This window comes from Gallus gallus, chromosome 3 (assembly GCF_016699485.2).
Source record: "Gallus gallus isolate bGalGal1 chromosome 3, bGalGal1.mat.broiler.GRCg7b, whole genome shotgun sequence".
Classification (NCBI taxonomy): Eukaryota; Metazoa; Chordata; class Aves; order Galliformes; family Phasianidae; genus Gallus; species Gallus gallus.
Window position 1 is genome coordinate 37,642,821 of NC_052534.1, and position 25,831 is coordinate 37,668,651.

Consider the following 25,831-nt stretch of genomic DNA (forward strand, 5'->3'; position numbering starts at 1 on the left):
TGCTTGCAGTAATAGGCTATGTAGCTAGACACGTTTTTGCTTTAAGACTCAGGAAATTCAGTTAAGAATTATGCAATAACAAGGTGATGGCCTGTATTTGTGTTCTTAGTCTGCCTCAAAGTGGAGTAAAAGATGCAGCCTTTCGTTGAGGTGTAAATGAATCTGCTAGCACATAACAAATCTGAGGTGAGACTGCCCAGTAACCATCTACTGTGATTTGGCTAATTCCTAAATGTGGTAATTTAAAGATCTCTCTGCTGTCACTGCATCTCTGAAACTGTTAGAGTGTAGCTTGTTGAAGCAGTAACTTAAGGCTGTTGTAAATGTCTCAGTTTATATATGAAAGCCCACCTATGCTGTGAAAACAAGAACCTAAGTTTAAATGAAGAGTGGGGTTCTGTTTAGGAAATCATGTCCGACTATGTGGTATTAAACCGATTGATTCTTGTTTATTTCTTCTAGGAGACACTGCTTAAGGGTGTATTGAAGATTATAGAAACTAATGTGGACATGAACCCATTACAGTACCTTGCCTTCCCTTTGCTACATGGCACAAATTTGAGTAGTTCTTCACAAAAATCCACTGGCACTTCCAACAGCAAATCTGCCGGACTATTAAAAAAAGCAAAATTTTCACAGAGTAAGAAAGAGGCAGATGGTGAAAACTTGAGTCATCAACTGCTTTCTTCTTGGCATGTGGCCCCAATTCACTTGCCTTTAGTTGGACAGAACTGTTGGCCACACATGTCTGATGGTTTCAGTGTTTCCTTGTGGTTTCATCTGGAGTGTGTTCATGAAATGGAAAACTCAACAGAGAAGGGGAAGAAAGTCAAGAGAAGACTTTTCTCTGTAAGAGAGAACAGCTTTGATAGCACAGGTGAGAACGTAGTTCTTGTTCCTCTTTTAGGTAGCACTGAGGGATTCTGGTTACAAGTATTACTAATTGGTGTGTCTTATACAAAAAGGTTACACGTTTTTCTTTTGATGAATGTTGAACAGGAATGATAATCCTTTTTGATTGTTCTTTGCATTCTGAGTACTGTAAGTTATTCTTAAGGATAAAAACATTTCCAGTTTGTTCATAAACCATGTTTGTGCCTGGTTCCTTTAGGAATTTAGCTTTCTCATTGAATTTTTAACTTCAGTAAAATGTCTTTGTGCTGCTTCATGTTATGTTGAAGAGAATATTCAGTGCTGCAGCTGAAAGGTCATAGGAAATGACTACTGTCAGACTTAACTGGTCTCTTATGTATTGATGAAACAAGTGGCTTTTGTGTTTTTTCTTTTTAACGTAGAGCTACTAAAACTTCTTGATTTAAGATTTAATTAGTGGAATTCTTAGCTAGAAAGTTGCTTCTAATTCATCATGAGCCTGAGGCTAACTTGATATAAATCCTTTAACTTTCCTCGTGTGTGCCATCACAAACATCAATAGCTGTGAAAACATTTACCTGTTTGTACTACTGTAGAGTGTTGCTAGGTCCCAAAGTGTTTGAAGCAGAATCTCTTGGATTATAATTTATAAAATAGGAAATTTCTTGAGGTATTTGAAATACCTCCCAGTTGCAGCACTTGGAATACCTCTATGTCACAACCTAAAAAAAAAGTGGGGGGGGGGCTGAATCTTAGAAATTTTCAAACTGCTTTTGTTAGAAGGCCTGTGCTTACACTTCATAACGTAAAGCAAAAGATATTGGATGTAAAATCTTTCTTAAAGGGTTGAAGGGTAGCATGATTTGTGAAAAATAAATAAAAATAAAAAAATCTAGACTTTGGGTGTACAATGAGACTTTCAGTTCTACACAGGAATATAATATATGACATATTAACAGTATCATTGAATTGGATGAAATATTCGTGCTTGGTGTTGACTTAATTACGAACAAGAAGAAAGTGCTTAATTAATGTATGTTTCAATACACAAGAGACCTAGGCTTCTGAAGAGGATTGTACATTCTAGCTCATTTAATTAAAAAAAAAAAAAGCATTGATGTTATAATTGTTTTTATAAACATGCTTGTATTTCTAGAAGAAACCAAGTCTATAGGAATGGAATACCTAAGCCTGGGAGATAAACTTGTTGAAGATGGCTGTATTCATATAATTTCATTGGGTTCCAAAGCACTGATGATGCAAATCTGGGCAGACATGAACACTGGAGCTTTCATATTTCGGTACGGTGCATTAGTCCAAAAGCTGTCTTGTAAGCATATGTAGTGTCCTAATCTAACTTCTACTAACAGCTTGCAGAGAATGGTCCTGTAGAATAAAAAACTAATGTCTATAGTAGAGCCGTTTTGCATGCTGCCAGCATCAAGTTAAGTTTATTGTATATAAATCTGCAGGATTATTACATCTTGGGTCTCGTGTGTTTCATATAGACAAACATAAATGATTGGCCGAAGTGAAACACAAGATCAGTCATAAACACTGTGTCATTTAGATGTTAATGAAGTGACACAATAAACATATGGACACAGGCAAAAAGCTTTTGTAGTTACGTTTTTGTACCTCAGGTGTGAAAACTCTTAATACTTATCATGGCAATCCTTGTCTAAATCTTCTGAACGTGTTCTAACATTTTTGTTTTCCTTAAGAAATGGATCCTTAAAATAGATCTAATGTTTGAATTTTAGAGCACTTTATTTTACGAAGAAGTTCACTTTATTTGAAAAAAAAAAAAAAATCAGGTACTTTGAACCATGTGAAATACAGACACCATCTTAAATATTGATAGATATGTGTAGATTCGTGCAAGTTAAATAACTCAATTGAAAAGGTGTGTTTGCCTAGCTTATGTTGAGCGTTCTAAGTAGATTACTGATTAGAAAAGAAAAAAGAAAAAAATGTCACCTCAAAGTAACTGATAAAATTAAGATATGGGGCTGAGAAGCAAGTTTTAAAAAAAATCTCACTTTTCTGTTTTCATAGTATGTGCATGGATCCAAATGATGAGATGAAAGCTGGCCTGCTGGCACAGGCTGAATCTCCAGAGAATATTTTCCTTGTGGGCAGGTGGCAACATTTGGCAATACAGTATAAGCAAAAGCAAGAAAGCAAGAAAAATATCCATGGAGAGTTGTGCCTGTGGATTTCTGGTCAGAGGTAAACTACACATTAGTTACACTTCTTAAAAAGATGTTCTCTGACAAGAAAATGTTCACACTACTTTAGTACAAGCTGAAGTTCTGTTTGTGAAGTCAATTTTGGGGGATAGGAGAGGGAAGTCTTGCCCTGGAGTTGCCTTAGCTCCAGAGTTGTCTTGATTACTTTGAGAGCCCAAACCATAAATTGATACAGACATCACTGTTCTTCGCCAGTCATGGATAAATGAAAAAGGTAAATACTACAAGGCTGTGAGAGTAAGGTCCAAAACCAGCTGTGACAAGAAGCTATCAGTAGGCCTAGTCTTGCTGGTTAAGTTAAGAATCTGAGTTAAGGAGGTGTGGTTCAACTGCTAGAAATATGATTGGAAGGAGAAATAAAGAGGAGATGAAGAGAAGGTAGTCAATAGTCTTCTTCAAGAGAAATAGGGGGAAGTGCGACATGTACCTCAGGCAAGGTCTGCTTTGGCATTGGGAAGTACTACTCCCACTGAAAACCTGAGGTCTCTAATGCTAGATTGAGTGGGTCTGGGCCTGTGTGAAATACACCTTGGTTAGAAGAAGAGGAAATGATTAAATTATCAGATACTTTTTTCCTGAAGTCCAGACAATGAAGCCTTCTTTTGTATTCCAGTTATAAAATAAGTGGTTGAAAATTCTATTTTAAAGTAATCAGATGCATCACGAGTTCTTTGCTATTTCTTTCTTGTAATTCCTCTGCAGTTCAATCCATGGATAAGCAATTTCAGGAATGTTGTTCTTAAAGCTGTTGTTAAAGCTACTGCATGTTACTTTGCTACATATGATTAACCAGGGATTGAAATTGTGAAGGATAAAAGTTGATTTAGTTTGTTTGTGAAACTTAGGTGGAGTTGTTTTTTAAAGGAGTTGATCTCAATTTTTCCCCTCCTGCTGTTCAGTCTTTGTTCTGGTAGACAGTGAGGTCCAAATACGGAGATGCAGGGGAAAAAAAAATACTACCATGTTATGCACATATGCAACTAATGAGGCCACTCTGTACAGAGAGAATTATCTATTTGCTAAGCGTTAGATTCTTCCAGGGAAGCTTCCAATGACCTTTACGGTCCAATTAGTCTGCCTGAGTAATTGACTGTAAGGTTCATTGGATGTTTTCTCAAAGCATCAGGCTTATTGCCCATGGCTGTACAGCACATCAGTTCTGACAGAGCTCCTTGGGAAAAGCAAATACTTGGCATTATTTCCAGCGTGTGTGAACCCCAATCCCAGTATGTTCTTTAATGCAGTCAGAGACTTCCATTTTTGGTTGTGTTTTTTCTAAGAGCAACAGAAATTCTTGAAAAGTAGTAGTGTTTTAGAAGAAGAGATGGTCACTCGGTGCCTTTGTAGTGTATATGCAGTTTATTTTTTCATTGAAGTTGTGGGGAATGAGGAAGAATTTTTCAGTCTAGGAAATTCTGGTTGTGTGGCAAACGTAGCTGTCACCTTCATTCCTTTTTCCTCTTGTACAGTATTTAAATATATGCACCACTTTAAAAATGAATTTTCAGGTACCTAGAAGTTGAAGATGGCTTTAGTAATTTAATGTCAAAAACAATATGGCTTCTCATCTGCTAAATCTTAAAACTATTTTAAGTCGAAGCTGAATATTTGAGGTGGCAAATCTGATCACTTACTGTTATTCATACTTCTTTTATATGTATTTTTAGGAAATGTGAAATCAACTTAGATTATGCTCTACCAAGGAAATCAAGCTTGTCATCTGACAGTAATAAAACATTTTGTATGATTGGCCACTGTACGTCATCTCAGGAAGAACTGCTTCGATTGTCAGGCAGATGGGATCTTGGGAATCTACTTCTCTTCAACGGTACTTCTGTATGCTTTGTGTTTCCTGCATAAGTCTTCATTTCTTCTTTTCTTCCCCCATCCTGATCAAAGGAGTAACTTGTTTTTTTTAACATGCCAACCGATTACAGTCAAAACAATACATTCTTTCCTAGTGTAATATATCAGAGTGGAAGTAAACATTTCTGTATTGAGTAGTTCCTAATGTGTCCTTCTGCCACTGTTTTCTTGCCTTTTCTGTGCTGTAGCTGGCAATTACAGTTACTTTAGCCATTTGCTTATATTTCTTTAAATAATACCTTGGTTTAGGGCATGAAGACATGGCAGTATTCACTCTATTTTTTTCTTAAAGCGCTCAGTCTTTGTCTTCTAGAAGATGGGGTTCATTTACCTGCTTCTGAACTACTAATTTCAAATTATGTAAAGAATATTAAAAAGTGACCAAAATTCAAACTGTTGAATGTTCCTTGTCAATGTGCTTATTGCTGAAACTGCTGAAGGTACTTGAGAGTTTTCTTAGGTTTATAATTCCCCTCCCTCTTCAGAATCTTTTGTCCAGGACTTCCAAATGTTTGTTTAGCCCCAAAGGCTGGGACTCTGCTGGTCGTCATTCTGGTGCTTTCTCACGTGCGGTGGCCTAGGCTGCTGGGGTGTGTGGATGTGCTCTGTGTATGGATGCTTTATGTTTGTGCAGGCAGTAGGTGAGATGCTTGTTCTAAGTATCAGCTCTATGTGGCAAATCTACGTGGTCTGATTTTACTACAGCCACTACAATTAATGTTTCCAGAGATATACTCTAATACAGCTGTCTTGTACTCAGACACCATAGACTTGTGTCATTCTGTGATCTTAAGCAACTGATAGAGATGCTTTGTTTGAAGATGCACTCTCATAAGCAGGTTACCTAGGATAAGCTGTCTGGAAAGGGGATGGGCGATTCATTTGATTTCCTTTTACAGTGTTATTTTTTCTCCTCGTGTTAGTTGCAGCGACCTATTTATTGTTGATGGATCCTTCTGAATCACTCTTACAATATCATGGAAAGTTGAATAGCATGTTTGTGCTACCTGTAATCTTGATATGCTTTGGAAGCTGAAGATGCTAGGAGAGCTGAATTTTTTCAGTTCGAAAACAACCCAACCAGTGTAACTGAATATTCAGATATGTTGTATTCAGCTCATACACATTATTTTCCTGATATGGTTTCAGTTTCCTTTAGCAGTGGCCTGTGATATTTAGCGGAAGTCACTGGTCTGTATTAGTTAGCACTGGACTTTACTGGTTGCTTCAGGTTGCAGCAGGTGCTGTAAAAAACAGCTAGTAATTTTCCTTGTGAGGTCTAATAGTCAAGATATAAATTTTACTTTATTGTGTAATTAGAAGTGAACGTCTTTTCTGGATTTTTAGGTGCAAAGATTGGACCGGAGGAAGCATTTTACTTATACACGTGTGGACCAGACTTCACATCTGTAATGCCTTGTAAATATGGCAAAACATCGACTGAATGCTCTAAGTACATAAGTAAAGATATTCTACAATGTGAGCAAATTAAAGAGCTCTTCATGGCAAAGAAGGAAGTGGATGTTGGACCTTTGATTGTAAGCTTCTGCTTAAAAGTGGTCTCTTAGAACTGATGAAACTGGGAAAGCATTTCCTGCTGTCTCTTAACGCTTCACTTTCTCAATGCAGGCATGAGCAGATCTGATTCTCTTTGAAATCACTGTAAAGTTCTTCCCATTTGTTTCAATGGGATTTGAAGTAGACACCTTGTGTGGAGTTTGTGTTGATCTGGGTTGGATTCTGACAACTCTTACATGTGTTCCAGCACCTATAGTACTGTATATTTCTTCTTTCTGAGAAGCAGGCACCTCTAGAATTAAGTACCTGCACTAGAATGAATGGGCAGCTCTCCTCTCTGTTGTCATTATGATGACAAAGGGCAGCTTAGCTTAGTTGAACTTTATGTATGAAAACTAGGGAGGTAAGTGACTTCATCCCAGTTCTGCAGTGTTTTTGAGTGCTGAAAGCTGGGCGGAGCAGTCGTCCATCAGCTGGCAGATCATAGCTTTTCTCATCCTTCTTGGCTGATACAGCCCTGCCAACTGCAGATTTAAGTATTGGCTATATTAGGAAAAGAATAAATAATTTTTTGTCAGTGGAGCCTTTTTCATTATCATTTTCATGCGGGTAACAACCTGCTGTATGAATTGTTCCCACTAGAGGGAATTCTCTGATATTGTTATATAGCAGCTCTGTAGCTGTAAGCAGAGGATCTTTCTTCATGGACCTAACCCTTGTATACATCATTACTAACTGGTGAAGTGATTGGTATGACACCAAGTAGCCGGAGTAGAGCTGTATATCTTCAAGTGAAGAATTTGTCTCAACTTGTGCATAACAAGAAAATCTCTTGAGTGTAATTACTTCTCTGACCTCCCACATGTGGTCAATTTAATGTTTTCTGTGAGAATTAGTCAGCTGCTTTTTGTAGTGCTGGTTTTGGTATAAGTGTTCTCATCTATAAAAGAAACTTCTTTAGCCTTACATATATACCTTCTATTGAGATCCTTTTTCTTATAGTAAAGCTGACTGAAGAACAGAGTAAAATTAGATTCTATTTTCTATACTTTCTATTCTGGACTTCTTTGTTCTTCTCCTTTTGGAAAGGGGGAAAAATTTGCTTAATACATGTGTATATTTATTTTCTTTTAATCTTCTTAGTAACTGTTTTTATGGAAAATAGTAATTATCCTTCAGTGACAAGAGGAGGATCTTTGGATTGATTTCTTTTTACAAAACAGAAGTTGATAAAATGCAACTGCACAGATTTGCAAAACTTGAGGAATTGTGTTGCATTTCAGTATGCATGCATCCATGCAGAGCTTGGAGCATGCTAAGGGCAAAGCGGGAAAGAGCTGCTGAAGTTGCTGCTACTTGTTAGGTGACTTGTGTGCTTTTCTGTTTTTGTTTTTTTTATAAATCAAATTATCAGTTCAAATGTCTTAAATTTCTGGCTAACAAACTTCTCTTGCTTCAGGACAGCCTCGCTGTTGTTTATGCCACGTGCTGCCCCAGTCAGTACACCATATACGAACCTGTTATTAGACTGAAAGGTCAAGTGAAGACTGTACCTTCTCAGAGGCCCTTCAGTTCAAAAGAAGTTCAGAGCAATGTACTGGATTCTCACCACCTGAAAGCACTTCAGCCTGTTGAATATAAAAATCTTCAGGGTATACTACATGAAATTGGAGGAACCGGTGCATTTGTTTTCCTCTTTGCTAGGGTAAGAGAGATGGAAGGTGGAGATAGCACATGTGGTTTCCTGTATAAAATAGTCCTTTCATCTCAGGCAGCAAACCTTGTATTCCAACTGCCAAATGCATCTTAATTAAAAGTCTGTATGTAATTCTTTTTTAAAGAAAATTTGTGTAAGGAATCTGTGGCAGAACAGTGTACTATAAGCGAACTTAGTAGTTATTGTTGAACTGTGTAATGCTTTTTATAATACAGCTAGCATGCAAGAGGTACACTGGGGCTTCTGCATGTCAAAACTTCTAGGAGAATTGTAGAGCTGGTCCTAATAGCACTTCAAGTACAGGATATTCAGAATGCAAATATGAATAAATGTAAAACTATAGAGTGTGCAGAGCTTGAACCTTATCTAGCAGTGAGAGCTTTTCTGAAAGGAGGCGGCTGAGCTGTGTTCAAAGGTTTAGCCTGTCTAAGAAATTGTACTGATGCACAGCAAAAGCACTTGTAGGAACTGGAATTCCATGAATGTGAGATTTCGTCCTGTTTCCAGTTAAAAAAAAATATATATGTATGTATATATTTTTGCTCCTTCTTGGGCTTGAAAAACTGTAAGAATTGAACAGGGAAGAATGGTCCGTTGTTTTCATTTGTCAAATTGTTTTTATGGACAAAACAAAGCATCACTGTTTGGATGTATCTGGGTGGAAGTACTCCATCTCCAGGAACTTTAACTTAAAACTTGCCTTAAAGATTTAGGAAACCTCTTTTATTCTAGGGGAGGAAAAAAAAAAAAGGCTTATTCCCATTAGTGGGCTACGTGCTTCAGGAATTGGTAACTTCGGTATAGCAAGAATTGGCATCTTCCACTTAAATTTCATTTAGAATAATCTTTTTATTATAAAGGAATTCTAGTAATGACTCCTTATTTTCTTAGTAGATGATCATTTATTGCAGTGTGGATCAGTACTTCAGATATAAAAATCTGAGTGTACAGACATAGCTTTCATTTGTTGCCTACGTATGTGATCTGAAAAGTCTTTAAGTAGCTTAATCCAGAAGTTATCATTTAAGCACTTTTTTTTGTCTGAATGTTTCTCATATAAACTCTTTCACTAAACTTTTCTTCAGGTTGTAGAGATCAGCAGCTGTGAAGACACTCAAGCTCTAGCACTGCAGCTTATACTGTCCTTAACAAAATACAATCAACAGAGAATACAGGAAATGAAAAATTGTAATGGTTATTCCATGATTCACCGAGTGTTGATCAAACCAAAGTGCATTGTTGGATTTCGCATGCTGAAGGTACTCTTTAAACCTGATGCTGTGTTGAATGTTAGCACAAATTTAGAAATCTCTGCTTTTAATTGTACATTTGCAAACGCTCTTCAAAGGCAGAACAGTGATTTAGAACCAGTTCTGTCTGAGTGTTGTACCTTGAGCTAGAAACAACTGATGGGAGAGTTGTGAAAAGTGTTGAAAGATTGTTATTTCAAGGTGGAGTTGCAGGGAAGTCAAATTTTTGGGGAACAAAGACCTCCTTAAAGTAAATTTAAACTCCTAAGCATTTAATGAAAGATTGGGTTCTGGTTTTGTTTTTCTAGCCTAAGTTGCTAGCTAGAAAAACTTGTATGTAGTGAATGAACCCTGATCCTTTTGTATGTTCTTACTGCAAGATGGGTAAACAGCAAGGCATTTGCTAGTCCATCTTGAAAATAAATAAATGAACTGCTGATTATCTGAAGCATCTTGGCAGTAACTCTTGTATAAGTTTACTGGGAAGTCTTTGTATGTTGATTATGAAAGTACCTAATAGCAATATTTTGCACTGTGTGTGTGTGTAAGTATATATAGAAAACAATCAATCAAACTCTGTCCTGTGGTAGACAGAACTGTTACAGAATCCCTTATTTGTATAAAATAAAGGCTGAGCTTTCTGTAGTTTCAAAGCTTTGGTGTGAATGTAATTCTCAAGCCACCAAGTTTCACAGGAAAAGGCTGGGTTTAAGGCTTTCAGGCTGTGTAATAGTTGAGTGCCTATCTTGGTTATCAAACCACTTAACGCCTGAAAATATATGTAGTGGTGCTGTGAGATTTGAGCATTTACAATGCCTACAGTGGAGTTAGTAAACTCAAATTATTTTCTGAGCTGACTGGGTAAGTAGATATGTGCCTTTCCTGTCAAGAGATTGATGTCTTCATAAGTATCCTTTTATAAGGCTGATAGGATAACTGATCTGTTTTGTACTTAAAATATTCCATATGTCCACCCACTCTTTAAGACTCTCCTTGAAGGATGCTGCAGTGGTGAGATTCTCTATATAAATGAGAATGGGCAATTCGTGCTTGACACAGATTCTACAGCAGTTATCCAAGATGTTCAGTTGTTAGAAAAGCTACTTCTTGACTGGAAGATTTGGTCTAAAGCAAAGGTAATCAGTTTCTTTTGTAAGTTTTTTTTTTTTAAGTCTGAAAGTCAATTAAAAAATGCTTAGAAGTCTGAAATGCTTTTCTTCAGTTAGAAAATCTGAATAATTACAAATAAATGGTTCTTGTTTTATTTTGAATAGCTGGTAGCAGCGTCAAGCTCCCACTGTCAGTTTTGAAGGTTGCCTTAATGCATTAAATTCCATAAATGTAACATGTGCAAATGATTTGTTGGTTGACTGGATAACTTTTTTTAATCAACTCTGACAAGTTTGTAAGGGGAAAGATCAATCTGTTGAAATGAACCATCTGGTGTTAACAAAACAAAGAGTATGTGATACATGGTTTAGATTTAATCTTTGTAGCTTTAATCAATAAGATACGTTCCCTTACAACAAGCATAACTTTGGTTTCTAGTTTGGACTTGACTGTTTACAGTCACTTAACCTTATTTCACACTGGCAAGAAAGTGCTCTTGATTTGACTAATTCATAATCTGCTAATTTTTTTTATGCTCAGTATGGACTCAGCATTATATTTTAAACCACGTTTCTGTTTTGTTTGCTTTTCAGCAAGGTGTTTGGGAAACTCTGTTAGCAGCTCTAGAAATCCTTATCAGAGCTAACCATCACCAACAGATGTTTAATGTTAAACAGCTATTGAAAGCTCAAGTGGTGCATCACTTCCTGTTAACCTGCCAGGTTCTGCAGGTACTTCCAGTCTGATCCTATTTTGTGCTTGGCAAGTACTAGATTTTGCTTAATGGAAAAAATATGGAACTACATGCTATAGGGGAAAAAATGTTGTAGAGATTTCTTTGTATGTCCTCCTTACTTCCTCTTCAGCAGGCATTGTTGATATACCCTAAGTACCTAAATCACTGATAGAGTAAGCAGAGTGAGCAGTATTTCTACTGATGGACAGAAGGGGTGAGAATTCTTAACCTTCTGTGACTACTTGAAAGCTTAGATACTGGGTTGCTTGAAAAATCCATGCATGAGGACAACCTTAAAAAAAACCTGAACCTTTGATACAGAACAAAGTCCTCGTTACTGAGAAACATAGATGAGTTACATGAGAATCTTTTAGTATCTGCCTCTAACTAATAACTCTACGCTTTAGCAGTAGTCTAATTTGTTGTTTCTAAGTAAATGTGACACAAACTATATTAGTATATTTTCAGAAACATGTCGTTAGTTAGCAATGACTGAAATCTTACCAACACCCCTGCAGGCTTTTTTCCCCGAATTAAGATTTGTGTCCATCTACTGGAAGTGAACTTCCACAACATCAACAATATCCTGTTTGTCCTAAATTTTGACCTTGTTCCCCTTAAATAATGTTGAGTAGGTACAGTAGCTTTTTCATATTTTTCAAATGGTACAATTTTTGCTTTTTTCCCTTATCTGTTTTCCTATTGCAGCACAATAATTAAAAAATACTGTCAGATGAAAAATATGAATAACAGTTGTACTGCTCTTCCCTTCTTTCTAGGAGCATAAGGAAGGGCACCTTGCCTCTCTGCCTCGGGAGGTTTGTAGGTCATTTGTGAAAATAATTGAAGAAGTTCTTGGATCTCCCCCAGACCTGGAATTGCTGACGCTGGTCTTCAATTTCCTCTTAGCTGTTCACCCTCCCACTAACACATATGTTTGTCACAACCCTACCAACTTCTACTTCTCCCTGCACATAGGTAAATATGTCATGTGTAACTATAAATACACAACTGGAGTAAAATCTATTCTAATCTCTGAGTAGAGGCTTTATTCTGTCTACAGATAATAGCTTTGGTTGAGTCCTGAACTTTCTTTAAAGTTTACTGCTGCTAAATGTAATGCATAACATTTGCTGCCTGTATGGACACATTACTGATGAATATATACAAATCTGACAACTCTGAGATATGTATGATTTTACAGCATCAGAAGCTTAGGCTCAGAGGACTATACATATCAATAACAAATGTTCATTTTGAATACTGTCTCTCTCCAGTAAGGTTAACATCCTAGTATAGGCAATTGTGGTTCTAGTGAAAGCGGACTCAGGTTCAGCTGGGGTCTTTCTTCAGGTATTTTTGCTTAAAACATTATCAGGCTGGCATAAAAATAAAAGTAGTGCTACTTCACTGATTCAAAAAAAAAATTTAAATACTGAAGATTGCCCAATTCCATTTATCAGTGTATCTCACAGGATTTCAATTGTTACTGCTACATACGAAGTTTTAAAACTAGAATGTCTACTTCAACGTCTGATCTGGAGAAATTGTTAGTTGGCCTGTTATATAAATTTGCCACAAAAGACTGTTTCAAATAAACTTTAACTGCTCATTTCTGAGGATCAAGCTATCAGGATTTTTCATATAAATAATCATTACAGAAGCCTAGTTCAGAAACCATAGCAGCTCACGCTGCATCATACCACAGAAGATTTCTGTAGTGTTTCCAGAATGTCCTGTGTAAATTATAAACATAAGTCAGAGAAAACTGCAGTCAAGTGCGTTGTCAGATCTAAATCCCATTTGGGAAGCATTTTCTTGCCACTTTACTTAAACGGTTGCTCCTCATTAAACATTTGTCATTTAACAGTGTAATAGTTTTAATATTCAAATTGTACAACCTTAGCTTTAGTCTATGTAAATACTGAAAACTTCATCAGTTAAAAATGTTTTCTCCTGTTGCAGATGCCTGTGCCTCCTGTTTTAGTAACTGAGTTCTATTCAAAGGCAGTGTGGCTGTGTCTTATCTATCATCTAGAAAGAATAGATGTGAAATTCTAAGTAAGAGCAGAACTCATTTTTTGGTAATTTGAGCTTTATTAGGTAAACTTAAACAGTCACTGTTTTGGCACAGCAGAATTCAGTGTTTCTAGCTGTATGCGTGTGAGGACTGTCTCTAAATATAATTACTGCAGAATAGTTTAATAGTTTGTATTCTGGAGTAAAATACAGAGCTAAGTCACTAAAACAGTGAAAAACTTGTTCTCAGGTGATTTTTCTCAGATGCTAGTGAGTTGAGCACTTGTTAGCTTAAACTGTGACCTGAATACTGCAAATCTTGATATACCAAGAATGTGAACTTGTACAGCTTTCGTGTTAACTTTTCCTTTTCTATTTCTAGATGGTAAAATTTTTCAGGAGAAAGTTGAATCCCTTATGTACCTGAGAAATTCCAGCAGTGGTGGGAAGTCAACAGATGGCTCTGCCTTCATAGTTACAACTCCAACTGGATTTGCAGCTTTACCACTGGAAGGTAAAACAATGATCACCTAAGGACATTAAGTCACTGTCCTTGGTAGTGTCCTGGAGTGTTGCTTTCCCATGGATATTTCTTCCTAAGCCCTCTACCAGAACCCCTTGGAGTTAGGTGTTGGACAGCACAGTAAAAAAAGAATGAATTGAACAGACTGCCTCAGCTGCTCTTCTTTTTTTTTTTTAAATGCTGGAGAAATTACTGTGTTGATAGCTCAGGCAGAGAAGGACCAGATAGCTGAACAACTCCTGTTAAACTTGCTAGAGACATATGAGAATACCTTAAGTAGACAGCAGTTAAAACAGTGAGCTATTTGCAGCTATCCTGTGATGCGTCTGAATACTTTCTGTGAATTAAGTATATGATGTTCTGATATATCATCATTGCATTAGTACTAATGTGTGTGTAGTTTTTGAAATACTTCCAGCTTCTTTTCCTGGACTAAGAGAACTTCCTCTACCAGACTGTTATCCCTCTTGAAAATGTTAGGGGAGATACCTGTAATGTGCTCTAAGTTAGGAATGCTTCAGGCTAAAATGTGCCCCTAAAAGGCAAACTGTTGAATAGAATATGCAGTAATTTGTTACAAATCTAAAGTACACGTAATGCCTTAGTGTAAAAAAAAAAAAATTAAAAACTCATTGGTGAGCAGCTTGCCAGTGCCCACTGAAACATGTTGGCCGATTAAACCTAGGCCTCTTAGGAGGGTAGAGCAGCCTGCTCTTTGGTTTTGCTTTGAGCAGAGAGGTTGAATTAGACAGTCTCCATAGGTGTCTTCGTAGAATCATAGAATGGCTTGGGTTGGAAGGGATCTTAGGGGTCATCCAGTTCCAGTACCCTTGCTGTGGGTGGAGTTGCCAGCCACTATATCAGAGAGCCCAGGAACCCATCAAGCCTGGCCTTGAATGCCTCCAGGGATGGGGCATCCACAACTTGTCTGGGCAGCCTGTGCCAGTGTCTCACCACTATCCAAGTGATTAATTTCTTCCTACCATCTAACCTAAACCTCCCGTCTTTCAGTTTAAGTCCATTCCCTCTTGTCCTATCACAATATGCCTGCGTAAAAAGTTGGTCCTTATAGCAGCCTTCCACCTTCCACCTATTCAGTGATTCTGAATAAATTCCTTCTGAGGATTAGTTAAGAGGATCAGAAGGTAAATCTAAGAACATGAGTTCATTTGGAAAAGCTGTTTGGCTCTTCATGCATTTTTCCTGACTTGATCATGACTTGCCAAATGTATGGCTGCGTAGTAATGCTGTCTCTACTTGATTGTTTGGCAGAATCTGAGCTATGCCAGGTGTGGAATCAGTTTTGCCGCATAGGATTAGTTTGGGCATCACTGTTACATTTCACAGGAAAGTGGAACAGTTAAAGGAAGGCTTGTTTTGAGGGCAAAAGCAATGCTAAAGATATCCTTATTTCTCTAGGGGATACTTCTGAGGCTAGTGTACAGCAGAAGGTAAGTTTTCAAGTACCTAAAAGGCTTTGCAAAAGCTTACCGGCATCTCCTACTTCATCACCTCAAGTACATAGAAGACAACTAATGGAAAGATCACAGAGGAGCATTGATGACCTGCAGAATATTGGCAAGTATGATTATGCTGATCACGAGGGTAGAACTGTTTTTGAAGGACATTCTGAAACCATAAAAAGGGTACAGGAAGACTTTCTTAGCAGTTGCGAGTCTGCAAAAACAGTTTGTGATACAGAGTTAACATCTGCTGAAATGTTGGAAGACATTCGAAAAGAAGAACTGTCTGAAAACACATTTGAGAGTAAAGAAGCAGATGCAGACCTGAAATGTAAAGGTGATACTGCACCACAGCTGCTGCTGCGTCGTCCAGACAATCTGAAAGGATTACCTTCCCTTCAGAAGAGTCAGAGTACTTTTGCAGGGTTGGGCTTAGCATTTTCTGTTCATGGAGGATCCTCAGCCATTGGTCGCTGGCCAAGCTTTGCTGACAAGAATGCACTTCCTGAGGAATGGGAGAATCTTGCTTTTTCCTCAGCAAATGAGAATCCCCGAAAAACATACGAAAGCTCTGATGAGAGGTAAGCCGATGAAAACATAATAAATAGACAGTAGCTCACTGTACTGGGGAAGGCTTTATTTTCCTATTTCTTCGTCTTGGCTACTGTCCTACAATATTAGGAAATGTGCAAAACTAAGGGAATATTTTCAATGGCTGTAATAAACCCATTCATTAAGCCCTTGGTAGTCTACAGAATTGTGTCTAATTTTTAATTCTCAAATTTATATTTTCAGTTGGGAGTTAATGATGCATGCACAGTAGTAGTGGGGATTTGTTCTACTATCTCCTCAGAAAACTGTAGTAGTATTTCTGATCACATTACCCTTTTGTTACTCAAAATCAACAGTAAATATTAGACATCAAAAATAAATATTAGTGAAGAGTGATTCATAGGGGAAATGTTTGTCAAATTGCCCCTATTCCACCCCCTCAATCTCAGCAGTAACTAGCAATTACGTGTTTATAATGTTTCCTATTGTTGGCAATGAACTGTAGTAAAACTTATTCCTTTGTCTTCAGGTATACAGAAGACTGTCTTGTGCTTATCTGTTGTGGATTGTATGACCTCTTGCGTGGAGTTCTCCTAATATTACCAGATGTCATGCTAGAAGATGTGATGGACAAACTTATCCAACCTGATTATCTTATAGTTCTTGTGAACCACCCATCTCCTCTCATACAACAAGGCGTCATCAAAGTAGGCCAATAGAAAATGTAAAATTGTCTACTAGCTTAGCTAACATCAGAAACATGAAAAAACCTTCATTTTTGTAGGCTTACTTCTCAGTTTTAAGATCTGTTTCTACTCTCACAGATTATAAAAACACAACAACAGACTAAAAGACCAAAAAAAAAAACCCACCAAAAAAACCCAAAACACTGAGCCTAAAGAATCTTTAAGAGATTAATATGATCTGTGTGCTGGGCCCGATGGTTTACGCACCAAGGTGGAGGGATTAACAAATACAACAATTCTCAATCTAAGTCAACTGATGCATTCAGTCTCCATGTATAAGGAAGAAATCCTTTTATGATGAGGGTGCCCACAGAAGATTTGGGTGCCTTACCATTGGAAATCTTCAGTCAGAGTAGAAGAGGCTTTAAGCAACCTGAACTAGTGGAAAGTGTCTCTGCCTGCCTGTGGTGGGTGGGTTGGAACTTTGGTGATCTTTTAAAGGTCCCTTCCAACCCAAACCACTCTGTAATTCTGTGCTTGTTATGAATGTGACTCGGTTTCCCTTGAACCTTACTAAAAACAGAAGTAGTCTTCATAGTAAAAAGATAAATTCAACTGCTCTGAGAAATAAGGGCACTTTAGACTGTAACTGAAATATCACAGTTTTTAAAAAAGCTTTGGAATCAACTGTTTAAATCACAGATAAGAACTAAGCTTTCACGAGAATTTTTAAATACTGAAGTCTTATATCACAATTATGTATTTATTTTCAGTTGTTGGATGCATATTTCAACAGAGCAAGGAGAGAGCAGAAGGAAAAATTCCTAAAGAATCGTGGCTTCTCCTTGCTTGCCAACCAGCTCTACCTTCACCAGGGGACTCAGGAAGTTGTAGAGTGCTTTTTGGAAATGCTCTTTGGCCGTTCTGTTGGCCTGGATGAAGAGTAAGTAATGCTTTGCTTTTACATCCTATAACTTAATATTTGAACTAAAAACTGCACTTTCTTGCTGAAAGCAAAAATGTGATAGGTTTCTGATTCCTGTTTTTCTTCCTTCCTTAAAAAACATCATTTAAAAACTTTAAATGTGGTGTTGCTGTTTTCACATTCCTAAGTGCTTCAAAGTACTTAGGACTATTGTATGGTCCTTAAGCTGTTGGTTAGCAACTTCATCTGATGGGTGGTATCAGCTGGGGTGTTCTAAACCCTCAGGATTTATGAGGATCTCAGAGGCCTCAATTTACTGTAGTCAGCTTAACTTCTTTTTTGTCTCTGTGATCCTACTAGACTGCTGCTATTGGATTTTGGTAAGTAGCTGAGGAAAAAGCTTGCTGCCACTTGTTCTCTTGACTTGTCCTGACTGTAAATCCCCATTTCCTTTAGGGCATATCCCACAGATGTGCCATTTACTTGAACCGAAGAAACTCCCCATACTGGCAGGAACAGAGAGATGCTTCAAGCAGACAATTAACTTTCTAAGCAAGTGGTGTATTTTAGAATTAGTTTGACAATGTTAACGATTGTGAAGGGAGAGTAAGCATCTAAGCATAGTCAACAGTGCATAAATCTTGGCAAAAAGCTTGTTCCCAGTTGCCTTCCTTGCAGTATTTGTAACCAGATGACTTCTGCACATTGGCCTGATCTTCACTCGGTACAAATATTCCTGTTTAATTGCAAGACTTACACCTTCTGGCTGCTTAACTAGCCCCAAACTGTTATGTTGTCAGGACTCATTATGGGGATGGAAAGTTAATTCTTATGACTCACATTCTTTTAGTATTGTACATTAATATATGTGATGGGACGATAACCTTTTAATAATCCAGTTTCTGCACCAATAATGGCTATAAGATATCAGTCCTGCTGCTAGGTCAGTATGACTTCAGTGAAGTCAGGCTTTCTTTGGTTCCTTGGAATTGTCTGTGCCAGTTGTCATATTTATGACTGGAAATAACTCCTTTGTGTTTACTGATCAAAAAACCTGTTTTCATGAAATCTGTACTGCAGGCCCTTGGCAGTTAGCTGAAGTGCCAGGTATGTTTTTAGGTACTTCATTTCCTTACAGCTCTTCCAAATGTTTTATTTTACTTTTATTTCAGTGGTAGTTACAGTGTTACTGTAATGAAATGTAAGAATTTGCCTTCTATGCCTTTGAGAAAATGCTATTATAGACTGATATTGTAGCATTTAAATATACCGTGTATACCATGCTGCTATTTTAAAGACATTAGACTGACTTCTTTATTTTAATAGATTTGATCTGGAAGATGTCAAGAACGCTGGACTCTTTCAAAAGTGGTGTGTCATTCCTGTTCTGGGTCTCATAGAGAACTCTTTATATGATAATGTTCTGCTGCATAACTGCTTCTGTCTCCTGCTACAAATTATAAATTCCTGCTCAAAAGTCGCAGACCTGCTGCTTGATAATGGTTTGCTGTATGTGCTGTGTAATACGCTGGCTGCTCTCAATGGGCTGGAAACCAAGTGAGTATTTATCTATTGCTTTATAGCACAGACACAATGTTAAGAGTAGCAGAAACTGAAGTGTATTGTGTTCTTAGTACTTCATAAAACGTTCAGAGACTATGTATAAAATGCTGTATTTATGGTTTACAGCTTTCAACTGTACCTCCAAGTAAAAGCTAACGTTTAGGCATTTGGTTTAAACAATAGAATACACAGTTTATAAAATATCCTTTTGAATGCCTGAAATTTTCAAGTGAAAGGACCTATTGAAATGCAGGATGCAGTGTGTGTTCTGGATGCTTCGCCTACTAAAACCTGAAAAGTAAGATAAAGGTGAAGGAGTTGGTAGCATTCTGCCATATCTGTGGCAAATGTGCACAAAGAATCCCTCCTGTGCTGCCTGGGATTTAACATTTGAGATGTCAAGTAATTTAAATTACTTCATTGGTGAACATTCTGTACTTCTTTAAGAAGGTTATACAATGAAGGAAGGAGAAGTGGGGATTCTTGCATATTCATTTCTTGATACACTGAAGAACAAAGATTTTCTTTTTAATCTGATAATTTAAATTCAGGATGCTGGAGAGGTTATCCTGTATTCTTCGAGATACTATTTGAGAAATTTAGATTCCAGAACAGTTCTTATAAATCTGGTAATAAAAATCATTGTTTTTTCTGATGGAACTTTGTTACAAGCTTGATTTTACTGTCATAAAGATTTTTCAGGCATCCAATTTGTAAATGTTAAGCTCTTTGATTACAATTTCCTAGCTTTCAGCAGCAATGTTTTTATATCAGATTCAATATAATATTAGATATGGCTGGCAGAAGTAGCGGGGAAAATTGTAATAGGTCTCGTTACAGCTTACAGTCTACTGGCATTGTAATGTTTCTGGTAATTACAATTCTCTTTGCAGCATTCCCCTAAACGACTACAAGCTACTGGCGTGTGATATACAACAGCTCCTGGTAGCAGTTGCAATTCATGCCTGCAGCTCCTCAGGTTCACAGTATTTTCGTGTTATTGAAGACCTCATTGTGCTGCTGGGTCATCTTCAAAACAGTAAAAATACAAGGATGCAGAGTAAGTAATTTGCTTATTCTAGGGGGTCGCAGGACTGGAGAAGTAAATCCATTCCCAGCCAGTTTGTTTAATATTCCATTTGAGGGAGAAGGGGGAATTTTCTACTTATGAGATCATCTTTCTTCTCAAAGTAGTACTCTTCCCTGGAAGCCTGTCTCGTGGTTGTGCACTGCTAATCTGAAGGAACAATGCCTCTAAGTTCATACAGGATGTTTGAATAGAAACATTCTGTAATGTTGTTTTTAGCTTATTTTGTAGTAATTCAACGACTTTTCTGAGAGTACTCACTTATGCACCATGTGCCTTTGTGTAATAGTGAGCTGGCTTTCTATATGGCTTCCTTGAAATCAAGGATTTTAGTTCTCACACTGTGTTCTTTTTTGTACAAATATCTGATAAAAATTCTTGAATACTTGTAAAGTAAGAATCTGTCACACATCCTATGCGTGTTTCTTCCTACAGATATGGCAGTTGCTCTGCAGTTAAGAGTTCTTCAAGCGGCTATTGAATTAATAAGAACTACAGCAAACAGGGATGCTCAGGAGCAGGCTGGTGTGGCCCCATCGCTATCTGCAGCACATCGTGCAATGTTCCAAAAGCGTAAAGGCATTGCTGGTGAGCAGCAGAAGTCTCTATTTGTACTCTAGCCTTTGTTTATTACTAGTGAAACATCTGTTTTGAACTCTAATTTTGATGATAGAACAAGCGAATCCTGTCCTAAAACGTATATTGATTGATTGGCTTTATTTATCAATATATATTTTGAAACAGAAAAGCCTTGTACCTATTTTGAGCTTGTTTTTGTATTACAAGGGGAGAACGGGATACTGAATTGACACTTCAGTCAACTTTTTCTCACTCCAGTCTGTAAATCCAGATGCTGCCTTCCTTTGAAGAGAATACCAATTCATGAGTTGCTTAGTGAAAACATTTTTCAAATAATTTGTAGTAATTTTAATAGCTAACTTCACGGTGAAATACCAAAACAAAGTTAGTTCTTCTAACTTCAGTGTGTCTACAATGTGGGTATTGCACTATTACACAGCTTTAAATAAGTGATTGCCCTGAATACCTTGTGTTGCAAATGTAACTGGGAACAGTGGGAGTGCTCGATTCCACCGTGGCACTTCCTGTAAAACATTTGTGCAATTCAAGAGCAGTACAGTCTGTGTATACAATGGCTTGTGAATTCTATAAAGCTTTTGGAGTCTTCTGACTGGAAACTGCATGTAAATGAAGCTGTGTTTAAGGCTTGGTAGGATGTATGATTTAAAAACCTGATATGTATTTCAGCTGTTTTAAAAAAAAATGTCTATTTTTCCTTGTTTACTCTGGAACTTCTTTCTTGACGTGATTAGCTTTCAAGGCCTTTCAACATCAGCCTAGTAAATAGAGTGAAAATATTTTTGCTAATGAATCTAGTAAGGCACTAAGGATAATACAATGATGTGACTGGAGTTTCAACTACGACTGTTACATTCTTCTGAAAGAATCAAATGCAGTCAAGGCTTGGCAGGTCAACATTTTTTCCTCCAATGAATATTCTGATAATACGGTTAAAAATAGTTGTGTCAACGTTGGTGGCAATGGATACGATACAAAATGTTTGTTTATATGCTGTAATTCTAAGTGACTCCTCATTTGCATTGATAAATCTATCTTTTGATAGTAAAAATAAATGCATGAAAAACGATGGCATCCTTTGTCATAATTGCACAGCAGAAAAGGAATAAAAGCGCCTTAAAATCTGCCCTGCACAAAAATACCGAAGTTGCTCAGTAAATCTCATCCTGACACTTATTTTATGGTGCCATTTCTTTGTGTATTTATTTTCAAATACGGGATATCTTGAAAGAGGCAAGCACCCAGTTGACACTCCCTTTAACATTAATGTATTTAAGTGTTTGATTTCATCCAAAGATTTTCGCATCATTTGATGAGGACAGTAACTGAGTGATTAACGTGGTGTGTTTTTAGTAGGACACTTCTTAATGTTTCTTTACTCGAAGGTTCCAGAAAACTTTCACCTGCTCAGTCTGATGCTCTGCTGATGAAAATGCGTTCAGTAGCAAGTGAGGAGTTTAATATGATGATGCAACGGAGAATGAGTCAAGAAAATCCTATCCAAGCCACTGAGACTGAGTTTGTACAAAGGTTACAGAGGCTAACTGTCCTTGCTGTAAACAGACTCATTTATTCAGGTAGGATTTTCTGTTCATTTGTTCTGACGGTGCCATAGTAGTGTTTTATGACAAATGGATACTTGTTTGCAGGGAGTTTGAAAGGAAAGTAATGCTATTGATACTGGCTTAATGGAGTTAACTATAATCAATCAGTCTCTCAGAAGTTTGTCTTGCTGTATTGTATTACTGACAGTCAAATCTGGATATCTGAATAAATTGAATAAGCTATTGTAGTTCTACATCGATCTGTCCAAGCTGCTTGAATTATGACCTGAAGTCAAAAAGCCAAAATGCAAAAGGGAACTTTTGCATTCTCTTTTAAAATGCATCAGTTTGTGTGCTGCTGTGGAGTGTGTTTGTTAGCAAGACTTTGGGAGTTAGTTCCAATTCCACAGAAACAAGAGAGCATTCAAAGAATGGAACTGCTCCATGATTAGCTATAAATGCTGAATGAACTGGTTCATGAGGGAGTTGAAATAAGGTGTACTTATTGATACTTAAAATCATGTAGTATAGCAAGTGTAGTAGTAAAGGCAGTATTTGATTTGATGCCAGTTAAAGGAATGTAGGATTAGCTTGGCTGAGATGGTACTGATCAATTTGTCTATTAAATTTTAAAGCATCTACTGAAGAGTGCTTTGACATACTGGGTATAACAGAAACGGCAAGTCAAAGCAGGCTTGCAGCATCCCAGCTGGAAGTTCCTGAAGAGGAGATCCAGCAAGAGCTGCCTAACAGAACAAATCCTTTTCTGAAAGAAATGTTCAAGATGTTGGTGGAAGGAATCAGACTGTCCCCTGTAAGTAACTAATTACATGCTTTCCACATAAAAGCATATTTCATAAGGTTCACTTAATTGGAACTTCTTATACCTAAAGCTTTCTACCCATAAATGTATTTCTTGCTGCCTCTCTCAGTTCAGCTGTGGTATTACGTGAGTTTTGACACAACCTGGGAACCTGCTCAGCTTCCCAGTTATTCTTCAGTTGTGAAATACTAAATGTATCTGTTCTGATTCAGTCACAACATTTAGCAGAATTCAGCTTCCTTAATGCACACATCAAGGATGAATGGTTTTGTTTTTCCCCTAAAACCTTGGTCCTTTGTTGGACCCTACAAAAGGAGGTTTGCTGTACATCCACGGATGATGCATAAAAAGTAAAAAAGGATAGTTTATCTGAGCAGTTTGTCTATAATATATATATATATATAACAGTTGGTGATGTTGAGGTGTATCAGGAAGTGGAACCTTCTTTCAATTGTTGCTGAGTTTTGTTTTCTAGCATAGAGTTATTAGCCTGTCAACCTTTCCGAGATGACTATGTTTCACTTCAGTAATTTGAAAAGTTATACTGGGAAAAATTAACTTACTGCTTCTTGCGTCTGTATTTCTCTTCAGTCATCTCTATAAAAATTAGCTCAACCTGATTTTCTTTCTAGCTCTGAGAAATCTATTTTGTTAGGTCGGTTATCTTCCCGTCATGCCTTACCTGTAGTACTTCTCAAAGCCTGCATGTCTGTTTGAGCCCTAGCACTTCAATCAAATGTCTGGTTTCTAATCTTCTGAGAAAATCCATTATTGTCGAGCTAGTGAATAATGCAGATGAGCTATATATTAAAACAAACCCTTCAATATTGAAACCTCCTGTTCCAATATCCACTTCTTAAACTGTTGCATAGTCCATCTCTGTACTCAGTTTCGCAGAGCTGCATTCCTGTCATTAGCCTATCGAGGGAAAATGCTTGTCTTGTTAGAAAAACGAAGCCTTTGTTTCATTTGTAGTAAAACACTTTCAAACATACAATAAAACAGTAAGTTAAACACGTTATTTTGGTAGATAAGTCTTTATTGCTTTTACACTTCAATCATTTAACTGTGTCTTTTTGTGATGTAAATAAATCTTACAAAAGGAAACCCTACCCCTCTGTGAAGACTAAACAAAAATGTCCCTTTAACCTAGGGCACCAGCAGAACGAGCACACCCAAGCAGCAGTGGAAGAGAATCCTCTTGTCATGTAAAGACACTTTCCGTACGCAGCTTGGAAGACTTCTTGTGCACATCTTGTCTCCAGCAAGGCCGCTACAAGAAAGAAAGCAGGCTCTGGAGATGGTCCGTGAAGTGAACCATCAAGAGATTCTGTGTGACTGTCTTAGCCCAACTTTGCAAGTAAGCTTGAGGGTATTAGAGAAATCTGTAGAACTTGAATTCAAATTTCTGGCTTAAATTGTACGATTAACGAGGGCGGGGTTTGTGCCTGAAGTTGTTCACTGCTATTTTAGCCAGCGTACACATCTGCACTTACTCTGTTGTGCTGAGGGTAGATAGCTTTTTAATGGGCAAAGATGGGATTCTTTCTGGTTGTTGTGACTATGTAGCACATCTTCTGTGTCATATAGAACCGAAAGGTAGTACTAGTTTTAACAGGAGGAACTGGAAGATGTTTGAAGGAGATTATTGAAGGCATTATGCTTGCCCTGGACTCTAACTGCAGACTTTCTGAAACTTGTTAGAACTGATTGCCACAATGTCTTGAGTCAGTTGGTCATCAATTAAAGCAGTACTCTATTTTTCCTTATTTATTCTTAATTCTCCAAGTGAAATTGTGTGTTCTGTGTTCTTAAAACTCAAATACCTGAACAACTTCTCCTCCATTTCTGGGATTGAAAAGGAAGAAAAAAACCACATTTTTTATTACACTCTGTGTCAATTTGTGTACTGCAAGCTTGTGAGAAAGCATTTCTTAGTCATGACCTGTTATGGAGTAGGAACATGGCTGTTTGGGATCTTCTGCAAGAATGAAATAATATCAGCACACGATACACTAAGGAAAGAAAGTACTCGTTGGATGAACCTACGACACTTACACATTTCTGATCACATGTATGGGGGAGAAGAGCTGATATGCTAGCAGTGACTTCTCTGGGGATGTCACGTGGAGAGCATTTATTGCCATTGTCTGCTTAACTTACTTATTTGTCGGTTCCAAATTGTTTATCTAACAAGGTAAAATTAGGAGCTTCTGACACATACTTGTTGAAGTCTAACCAATGTACGTAGAGGATCAGAGTATTTGCAAAATAATGTTGTCTTTTCAGTAAGTCATTTAAAATAAGTCACGAGCTGCTGGGAGAAGCTCAAAAATGTAGAGGATTACATTCAGCATGTTCTTTCTAGTTGTCTAAGTTTGTCTTTGGACATCAAAGCAGCCATTTTCTTTAAATCATGGAGAAAGTAGAAGTCCTGGCTGATTGGAGAAGGGAAAATAAGATTGGGGGAAGCAAGAAATTGTGTTGTATGTGTTTTTGAATTGAGAATGACCATACCTCTTTTCTTCCTGCCTTCTTTTTGTCTTTCAGCATGGACCTAAATTAGTACTGTACCTATATGAATTAATGTGCAATCACATTGATGAAATGACCAAAGAAGAACAAACAGCGGCAGGAGACTTTGTGAATACGTTAAAATGTTGTGGCTATAAATGTGTTCCTCTGAGCCCAAGACCAAAACCAGATGTAATAAAAGCTTTGAAAGAG

At 37.4% G+C, this 25,831-nt stretch overlaps 1 protein-coding gene across 7 annotated transcripts in view; it reads left to right on the forward strand.

Moving 5' to 3' along the window:
- Positions 1–25,831, forward strand: part of LYST (lysosomal trafficking regulator) — a 103,792-nt gene that overhangs the window by 58,613 nt on the left and 19,348 nt on the right. For all 7 annotated transcript variants that reach the window (XM_046939483.1, XM_046939484.1, XM_015284416.4 and 4 more), the window contains 21 exons: positions 463–877; positions 2,030–2,174; positions 2,932–3,105; positions 4,793–4,953; positions 6,339–6,529; positions 7,969–8,214; positions 9,312–9,485; positions 10,463–10,612; positions 11,180–11,317; positions 12,102–12,300; positions 13,724–13,855; positions 15,284–15,908; positions 16,409–16,586; positions 17,339–17,508; positions 18,817–19,047; positions 19,947–20,113; positions 20,576–20,728; positions 22,123–22,314; positions 22,917–23,095; positions 24,258–24,464; positions 25,655–25,831. In XM_046939483.1, the coding sequence (XP_046795439.1) occupies positions 463–877; positions 2,030–2,174; positions 2,932–3,105; positions 4,793–4,953; positions 6,339–6,529; positions 7,969–8,214; positions 9,312–9,485; positions 10,463–10,612; positions 11,180–11,317; positions 12,102–12,300; positions 13,724–13,855; positions 15,284–15,908; positions 16,409–16,586; positions 17,339–17,508; positions 18,817–19,047; positions 19,947–20,113; positions 20,576–20,728; positions 22,123–22,314; positions 22,917–23,095; positions 24,258–24,464; positions 25,655–25,831 (4,404 nt within the window). The remainder of the gene's footprint in view (positions 1–462; positions 878–2,029; positions 2,175–2,931; positions 3,106–4,792; positions 4,954–6,338; positions 6,530–7,968; positions 8,215–9,311; positions 9,486–10,462; positions 10,613–11,179; positions 11,318–12,101; positions 12,301–13,723; positions 13,856–15,283; positions 15,909–16,408; positions 16,587–17,338; positions 17,509–18,816; positions 19,048–19,946; positions 20,114–20,575; positions 20,729–22,122; positions 22,315–22,916; positions 23,096–24,257; positions 24,465–25,654) is intronic.